This window comes from Electrophorus electricus, chromosome 11, assembly GCF_041902795.1.
Source record: "Electrophorus electricus isolate QZ-2024a chromosome 11, ASM4190279v1, whole genome shotgun sequence".
Lineage (NCBI taxonomy): Eukaryota > Metazoa > Chordata > Actinopteri > Gymnotiformes > Gymnotidae > Electrophorus > Electrophorus electricus.
In genome coordinates this window covers 28,377,501-28,387,500 of record NC_137507.1, presented here as the reverse complement: position 1 = coordinate 28,387,500, position 10,000 = coordinate 28,377,501, and the positions used below count along the sequence as shown (strand labels likewise).

Below are 10,000 nucleotides of genomic sequence, written 5' to 3'. Positions count from 1 at the left end.
AGGGTTGCTAGGAGGAGGGTTGCTAGGAGGAGGGTTGCTAGGAGGAGGGTTCCGAGGCCTTCTTCTTACGTGTGGCAGGGATGTGGTAAAGAGCTGCACTCTGTTTATTAGAACTGGGAATGAGTAATGCACTTCCCTTCTACTAGCAGGAGTCTGTGAAAATAATAACATAACAGGGTGTTTTAAAAACTATAATGACATGCATCAAAGATCAAAGGCGTCTCTGAGTTCACCGTGCGAGTGTGTAGTTTGTGAGGAAGTAGAAGTATTTTTCAACTAGAATGTTTTAAAGCAAATAAGGGCAAGATGAACTAAGGGGATTCCCCCCCATCCCCCCACCCCCACACACACAGAGGGAGCTGTGACTCAGGTTTGTTTTTTTTTGGAAAAAAGAAGAAGATGAAGAAGGTGCTCAAAGCAATAAAAAAAGGAGCAGGAAATGCAGAAGGGTGTGTGTGTGTGTGTGTTTGAATATGGCTTGAGCACAAAAAAGAAGGAAAGTAAGAAAAAAGTGACAGCTGACACTCCTCAGCATATTGTGCGTCTGGCCAATGGGGGAGCCCCACTCCAGAATGCCACACAGCCAGGTGCAGTCCCCCTGGACCTGTACCAGACATCCAGAACTCTGGAAGCCTTGCCAGCTGTAGTGTTCTAGAAGTGCCGTAACATGGTAGAAGTGTCGTAGTGTTCTAGAAGTGCCCTAGCATTCTAGAATTGCCACAGTGCTGTGGTGTTCTAGAGGTGCCGTAGCATTCTAGAGGTGCTGTAGCATGCTCGAGGTGCTGTAGTGTTCTAGAATTTGCCATAGTGTTCTAGAAGTACTGTAGTGTTCTAGAAGTGCTGTGGCATTCTAGAATTGCCATAGTGTTCTATAGGTGCCGTAGCATTCTAGAAGTGCCATAGTGGTCTAGAGGTGTCATAGCATTCTAGAACTGCCATAGCGTTCTAGAAGTGTCGTAATGTTCTAGAGGTGCCGTAGCATTCTACAGGTGTTGTAGCGTTCTAGAAGTGCTGTAGTGTTTTAGAAGTGCTGTAGGTGTTGTGGCATTGTAGAAGTGACCGTTTTTGGTTCAGTGAGAGACTTACTGTTATGTTTGTAGTTCTTGCACAGTATGGTAGTCCTTGATATTTCCTGGAGAGGTTCTGTGGCTTCCTGGGCCAGTATTTTCCATTCCTTAATGACCAAGACCCCTCTACATAGTAATGAGATCCCAATCACAGCCAGAATGACTCTGGCATCAAATGTGAAAACAACAGGTTTAATTTGATTATCCAGAGTGCCAGTGCTATGCTAGCTGTGGACCGCAGGCTAGCTCCTAATAGCTGATTACATTACGTGACAAGATTGAAGCTGATAAAGTGATTATAAGAGGCCCTGCAGGGAATACATCACACACACACACAAACTAACCTCTATTGATTAATAATATATAACACTGCCTGGCCAAAAAAAAGGTCACACGCTCTAATATTTTGTTGGACCGCCTTTAGCTTTGATTACGGCATGCATTCGCTGTGGCATCGTTTCCACAAGCTTCTGCAATGTCAACATTTATTTCTGTTCAGAGTTGCATTAACTTTTCCCCAAAATCTTGTATTGATGATGGGAGATTTGGACTACTGCGCAAAATCTTCTCCAGCATATCCCAAAGATTCTCAATGGGGTTCAGGTCTGGACTCTGTGGTGGCCAATCCATGTGTGAAAATGATGTCTCATGCTCCCTGAACCACTCTTACACAATATGAGCCCGATGAATCCTGGCATTGTCATCTTGGAATATGCCTGTGCCATCAGGGAAGAAAAAATCCACTGATGGAATAACCTGGTCATTCAGTATATTCAGGTGGTCAGCTGACCTCATTCTTTGGGCACATAACATTGCTGAACCTAGACCTGACCAACTGCAGCAACTCCAGATCATAGCACTGCCCCCACAGGCTTGTACGGTAGGCACTAGGCATGATGGGTGCATCACTTCAGCCTCCTCTCTTCTTACCCTGATGAGCCCATCACTCTGGAACAGGGTAAATCTGGACTCATCAGACCACATGACCTTCTTCCATTGCTCCAGAGTCCAATCTTTATGCTCCCTAGCAAACTGAAGCTGTTTTTGCTGGTTAGCAATCTCCTTAGATGTTTTCTCTGCTTGATGCATGCCAATAATTTGACCCTTCTGAAACAGATTAACATCCTATCCATGACCACGGGATGTGTCTTTCGACATGGTTGTTTAACAAATGAGAAGATACTCATTGCATCAGTTAGGGTTCAATAACGGACAGGGGTTTAAATAGACACAAGACATTAACATTAAGCCCTGTGCACATGTGTGCAATCCCGTGGGGCGTGATTACAACACAAACACAGTACATGTGGATCCCCCTGCATGCAGCGGGCCGGACCACGTGATTTATGGGGGAGGAATAGTCCGCAATCCTAATCTAATCTGGGTAGGAAAATGTTCCCACCTGGGTAGGAGAATGTTTAATCCACAGTGGGGCTCCTCATGAAGGCTCTTAACTGGTTGATTAGTTTTGATTACACAGTTATAATTGTCACAATCAGTCCATTCCATGTTCCGTGTTTTCCATGTCTTGTGTTTTGTTCCGTTTGTTTCGCTGTTTCATTGTTTCATGGTTTGAATTAATGTTTGAGGGTTGTTTCTTTGTGCTCCGTGTCTTTGTGTTTATCTTAGCCTTCGTGCTTCCTAATCCTGAGTTTTCCCTAGCCTTAGTTCCTAGCCTGCTTCCCTAGTTAGCCTTCGTGTGTTTTTGTTTTGTAATGTTTCCCAGTACTCTCCGTGTTGGCTCTGTGACCCTGGACTGCCTTAATGACCCTGATTTTGGATTTGCCCCTATTAAATCTCGCTCCTCTCAACACACGCGTCCGCCTCCTTACCGCTCAACGTTACAATAATCTTTACTGTATGTAATATAGATTATTAATTATTAATGTCAAATATAGTTAATGTCACTCCACCTAGTGTTGCCAGATTAAATGTGAATTATTCTCATATCTGACCATGTATTCGTCATGTTTATTCAGGAACAAGCACATAATCAAATAAATTGTTAACTGGAGTTGCTGAATTCTAGTTGAAGTTACTTCAGTACAGGAGTTGAACAAAGAGAAAAGTCCCCTCACTCAGCTCACACTGGAGTTCAGCACACTGGAGCTCAGCACACTGGAGCTCAGCACACTGGAGTTCAGCACACTGGAGCTCAGCACACTGGAACTCAGCACACTGGAGCTCAGCACACTGGAGCTCAGCACACTGGCAGTGCTGTATGTTTACTCCTGCCACAGTTTGAGGGACAGTGAGTATCCAGGTGAGAAACCAGAGATACAGAGACTTTTATTATTATTATTATTATTATTATTATTATAAAACCCTGCATGGTATTTGCTGATTCATGACTTTTTCTACCTTTTACCTTTTGTTTACCATTCTGTTTTCTTAATTTCTTCATCAAAGCTTTGGCAACACAAGCGTGAATGTTTGTCATGCCAATAAAGCACCAATGAACTGAACCGAGAGAGAGAGAGAGAGGGCATGAGAAAGAGAGAGAGAGAGAGAGAGAGAGAGAGAGAGAGAGAGAGAGAGAGAGAAAGAGAGAGAGAGAGAGAGAGAGAGAAAGAGAGAGAGAGAGCACTCACCTAAAGAGCTTTGCTTTATTGATCAGGCTATAGTGGTCTAATCACCAAATTGACAAATTAAAGGTTTGGGGAAACTATGCAATTGAAAATCCAAAATACCAAACTACGGATCAGCGGATCACTGCAGCAGCGAGCTCTCTGTAGAGGTCAGATCAGGAGCTCCCTCTCTCTCTCTCTCTCTCCTTCTTTCTCATTCCATCACCCCTGCCCTCCTTTTTCAAGCCTGTGTCCTGAAATGCCGTCTTCATTGAGGGACATGTTGGCACACTCAGAGGAGCTGCTGTTCTCTTTAAAGACATTCTCTGTAGTAATTAGAGAGAAATAAGAGAGACCTCCTCCCTCTCTGGTGAGCGCCAAAATGCAGGGCCTGTCCTAGGAGACCAGACGCAGAACGCCGTCCTCGATGCACAAGAAGGGAGCAGAAAGAAATGACCAGAGAGTCCAGCAATAAGTACAGACTTATGTGTGTCTGTTCGCGCGCGTGTGTGTACGTGTGTGTGTGTGTGTGTGTACATTTGTGAGTGTGTGTGTGGTGTGTGTGTGTGTGTGTGTGTGTGCATGTGTGTGTATGTGTGTGAGTGTGTGTGTGTGTGTGTATGTGTGTGTGTGTACATTTGTGAGTGTGTGTGTGAGTGTGTGTGTGTGTGAGTGTGTGTGTGTGTGCATGTGTGTGTGTGTGTGTGTGTGTGTATGTGGGTGGGTGTGTGTCTGTGTGTGTGTACATTTGTGAGTGTGTGTGTGAGTGTGTGTGAGTGTGTGTGTGAGTGTGTGTGTGTGTGTGTGTGTAAGTGTGTGTGTGAGTGTGTGTGTGTGTGTGTGTGTGTGAGTGTGTGTGTCTTATGAACACAGCTAATGCCAAGAGGGGAACAACATGGACTGAAGCCCAGAGAAAGCAGGGATGAGATGTGATGAGAAGCGACTGTGGGGAACATGTCCACGCGCCGTACTAAACCAGGACACGACGAGATCAGACAGCGAGAAACGCATATGATCAGGAAAAGAAGATGATGGAGAGATCAGAGATAAAAGATGAAAATACGTACAGACAGGGAGAAACAGACAGAGGAGAGAGACTGGTGTGCAGTCAGATAGACAGGCAGATGGGCAGACAAGCAGATACACAGACAGGCAGTCAGATAGACAGGCAGATGGGCAGACAAGCAGATACACAGACAGGCAGTCAGATAGAGGGGCAGTCAGACAGCTGTATGCACTGACTGCACACATTACACATAAAGTGCATTTTTCCACTCCTCTAACCCACTCATCCCCCCATCCGGACCCTCAGTCTTGGTCTGGTGTGCTAACTCATTATTTCTCTGGTGCTTCTCCTAGACACAACTTCAACCTGGAAAAAGGGGTCTCCATCCCGCATCCCCATGCCTCGTCGCCACGTCCCCGCCCTCGTACCTGGGACACTTTTCGGACCACCTCGCCAGCCACGACGAGGCCCTGCACGAAGAACCTGGCGGCGACCACCATGCGCGTGACCCGGCTCTTCAGCTCATGGGGCGTGTCTCCGAACGGATGCAGTGTTTCCGCCTGCTTGGCGAGACACTCCAGGTAGTCCTCGCTCAGAGTGTGCTCGCCGGACAGGGCCCGCACCAGCCGTTCCAGCAGGCGAGCCCAGAACTCGTTGAGTGCCTCCTCCAGGTTGAGGTTGGCACCGCGGTAGTAGCGGCGCAGGTCAGAGTAGAGCTCGTGAAACACGGACGACATCTGTGTGAAGAGCGAACCGAAGCTGGCAGAGAAGGAGTCCTGCAGGGAGACCTCGGAGCGGTTCAGCAGCTCCAAGAAATAACCTGAGACACACACGCAAACACACACACACACACACACACACACACACACACACACACACACACACACACACGCAAACACACACACACACAGTGTCCCATTTACATATACCAACAAATACCAAAATGCCACAATAAATACCACAGATTCTATGTAGTTTCTGTTATAAAGAACAGCTCTCCTTAGAGGTCACATGAGGTCACAGCAGTCACAGGTCAGGGCATTTCTAGCCACACACACGGGTGCGCGCACACACACACACACACACAAGGGGGGGGGGGGGGCACACGCATACATGAGGGGTACACATACACACATGGGGGGCACACACACACACACACACACACGGGGGGGGATCCATACACACATAGGGGTACACACACACATACACACACACACAGGGGGGCACACATACACATGGGACACACACACGGGGGGGGGGCATAAATACACACATGAGACACACACACACACACACACACACACACACACACACATGATGTGATGTAAGGGTTTTAGCATAAGTTCACAGTGACCCAGTGACAGGGCATCTAACTGATATACAGCTGTTCATTACTTTAGTCAAACAGGGAGGCTGGGAGAAAGAGAGAGGAGGGAGAGAGAGAGAACGAGAGAGAGAGAGAGAGGGAGAGAGAGTGAGAATAAATCCCTTAATCTTAACAAATATCTTAATACCCCATGTTCTGTGTGTGTGTGTGTGTGTGTGTGTGTGTGTGTGTGTGTGTGTGTGTGTGTGTGTGTGTGTGTGCACATGCTTAAGTGTGGTGTAATGTGGATGAATGTGCACCGCATGAAATTAAATCAGCATCTTACTGTAAAATATTGCAGGATGTTTTAAAAATAAATTGCAAGGGAGAGAGATTAGTGTCAACACTAACATAACACTACATAACACCACATTAACACTAACATAACACTACATAACACCACATCAACACTAACATAACACTACATAACACCACATTAACACTAACACTACATAACACCACATCAACACTAACACTACATAACACCACATCAACACTAACATAACACTACATAACACCACATCAACACTAACACTACATAACACCACATCAACACTAACATAACACCACGTAACACCACACTCTTCAACACTCATACTCATTAATGTCAACACTAACATAACACCACACTCTTCAACACTCATACTCATTAGTTAGCACACACACCCTGTGTGAGGGTGACTATAGTGTTGCTGTTGGATATGCGCTGGGACTTTCCTGTTACTGATGTGTGCCGTCTTCACATTCTCAGCTGGCATTTATCCTGGATGAAGGTTGGGTACACAACATTATGTGAAGTTGCATGAGAGAGTTTGTGTCTTATGGGACCTTCAATGTCTCACACACACACACGCACACAAACACACACATGCACTCAGTCTAAAAGGTCAAACTGGAATACAAAGTCGGCAACCTCAGAGTGTTGTTTCTTTGAGATCTTGCGCAGGATGTAATGCATTTGGCAAAGGAAACATTTGTGCAACAGGACACACATAAACACACAGTGTAAGGGACTGGACCCACCCGCAGACTCTCAGAACAACTAACATTTTATGAATGTTCAACTCATACTACCACCCCAGAACAGTAGTTGGCGATACTGATAACAGCACCTGTCCTTTCACACCGAGGCAGGTCCTGCGTGTGATCAGGTCTGTCCAGATCCTTCTCCAAAACTCATCTGAAAGTGAAAAAATGTGCACGGCATTGTGGAATCGCGGATGGCGCAAAAGAAAAGTTGCTTTCAACTTTATGCAAATTACAGCAGCCAAACCGTGCTGACCAATCAGGCAAAAGAAACACTGTAGCGTCTACGTAGTTACGTCTGCTTGGGCTTCTTTGTGATCCAAAAGACAAGGATAAAAGAAACACAGCGCGCGAGAAAGGCTCTGCACCGTGAGTGTTCCTGGCGAGTGGAGAACCTCAGAGCAGGACACGCGTCTGTTTGCTCGGCTGAGAGTGAGAGTACAAGACAAGGCGCGATGAGAAGATCATCTGAAACTCACGGCCGACACGTTCTTGCATCACTGACAGACGCAGACACGCCCCTCAGGCAGCGAGATGCTGGAGAATTTCGCGCGGCGTGCAGCGGACGCGGGCCAGCAGGGTGGTGGGTTCAAGCCCGCGGGCTGGTGTAAGCTGAGCACTAATGAGTGTGAACGGTGATGAAGTGTTACGAAACTCTCTCTGCCACGCAGCACGTGCGCCGGCCCTCACGCCCAGGGAGCTCTTCTCATTTCTTCCTCCACTCACGTTACAAAGGCAAAAAGCCGAGGCTGGCACACACACCGGAAACCACAGCAACGTGGCCAGGCTGTAGGCAGAGAGGAATAATATGACACATTGTGACATTTTCGGAAGCAGGAGCGGAATGGGAGTCCACAGAAAGAAGGAAGACAACGCTCCATAAAACATAAAACTCGGGCGGGCGTGGTAATGACTCAGGAACAGGTGAGATAACCAGGTGAACGGGACGGGGGAGTGGCTGAGTACTGTGATTGACAGGTGTGGTGTGTGCACTGTGTGAATATTGGCTTTATACTGGACAAGGTGTGACCCATAGTTATTAGAAAGAACATTTTAGCTAGGTTTCACAACTAAACTTAAAAATGGATATGGTATGTACATAGAAAATATGTCTGAAATGATAACTTTATGAGTTTTACTGCCTGTACCCAACAGACTGCCATGAATTTGAGTTCTAATCCATGACTTCTGACACCAATACTGTGAAGTCAGCTGACTGAATGCCATGCATATCCAGACATCATCAGCTCTTTGTTAAAACGGGTCACTCCTGACAGAGACCCCTCGAAGCACGGTATAAAACTCAAGGAAAGAGACCATCACTCACAGAAGCTCTGGAAAAGGACTACGGCCTATAGCCCCAATTATGGAGCGGGTGACCGTGACGAACCTGCAGCTCGGTGTATATGAATATGACAAAGAAACAAACATACAGAAAAGGAGGATATAAAGAAATAAAAGGATAACAGACAGATAGAGAGAGAGAGAATGAGAGAGTGAGAGACACACACAAAGAGGTGAAAGAATAGTCTGTAGGGGAACGTTAGTAATATTTAATGGAGACTGAGCTGATCCTGTTTAAGTGTATTTGACCATTTGAATCTAGCATTGTCATGGCAACAGGCAGTTGTTTTTGTTTTTGTTTGTTTGTCTGTCTGTTTTGTTTGTCTGCCAGTTCTCCATTCCGTCTCTCTCACACTACGCTCTCAACCATCATGTTCTTCCTGCCTTCATCTTTCCATTCTTTCTCTCTCTCTCTCTCTCTCTCTCTCTCTCTCTCTCTCTCTCTCTCTCTCTCTATCTGTCTCTCCGTCTTTCCCCACTGCATTTTCAGTCTTTCCTTTGCCCCCACCAGACATCCTAACATCGTCAGATCGACACTCCGAGCAGATGTGTGTCCGTTTCTCTCTCTGTGCGGCTTGCTTATTTAGAGGTCTCAGTTTGACTGTCTCCCCTTCGGGACCTGATTGTCCTTCTCACAGTATTGGTCTCACACCTCGAACTGGTCTCACATTAGTGCCAAGGAGTCTTCATTTCAGATCTTTGTTCCTGGAGCTCCAAAGCTATACAGGTTTGTCTCACCATCTGATGCGCTAGTGAATGTGAAAAGTGTTCCTGAATTACTGATGTCCTGTCCTGTTGTGCGGGATCTCTAAAAATGCCACCCAGGGCCGGACAGAGAAGGGAAACTCATTAAGCAGTTCGGCAACTATAAATACACGCTATAAAGGGTAATGTTGCCAGACAAGTTCACACACACACACACACACACACACACACACACACATACACACAAAGTAAACCTTCACACGCAGAGCTCCACAAAAACTCCACAAACAAATGCATAACAGGATTGACTCCTAAAGCCTGCTTGAGGTCAGTGCACGATGACGCACAGAATGTCAACACAAAGCAGGCACACGATAAACAGAGGTATTTGCTTAAACAGAGTTATGATGCCTCCTGACTCCTCTCTGCACATCTGAGCCTGTTTATGTTTGGCCATGCTAAGCAGGGCAGGTACGGACCCCCTCGTCTGAGACGTCATCACGGCGAGGACCAACGCGTGACCTGCTTTCACAGGACGCCTCAGCTGGACATCGGCCGGCCATTAGTGAGCGTCTGGGAGGACAGGGTGAACAGTTCATCTCCATCTCACGTGGACAGGCTCGATGTATCTCACTTGTCTCCTACAAGTTATTATATTAACACACTGGGTAGCACTTTACACCAGAGCTACTACAGTGTAAGTGTACCATTAAATACAGTGTAATATACTGAACAACACAGGGATTCTTCAAGAAAGGAAAACACAGTACCATGTGCATGCAGAGAATGTCCACAGTATGTCCACAGTATGTCCACAGTATGTCCACAGTATCAACGCTCTATTACACATTGTTACTATTGTTAGTATTATTATAGTAGTAGCTATGACTGTGGTGGTGTCATGAAGGCGTTATGTTTC

The 10,000-nt window shown here is 46.3% G+C and overlaps 1 protein-coding gene across 2 annotated transcripts in view; it reads right to left on the bottom strand.

Annotated features, from left to right (window-relative positions):
* The window catches only part of gpc1b (glypican 1b), a 64,037-nt gene that overhangs the window by 12,143 nt on the left and 41,894 nt on the right, over nt 1-10,000 (bottom strand). For both annotated transcript variants that reach the window (XM_081722985.1, XM_035528602.2), the window contains one exon: nt 5,069-5,460. In XM_081722985.1, coding sequence (XP_081579111.1) covers nt 5,069-5,460 — 392 coding nt within the window. The remainder of the gene's footprint in view (nt 1-5,068; nt 5,461-10,000) is intronic.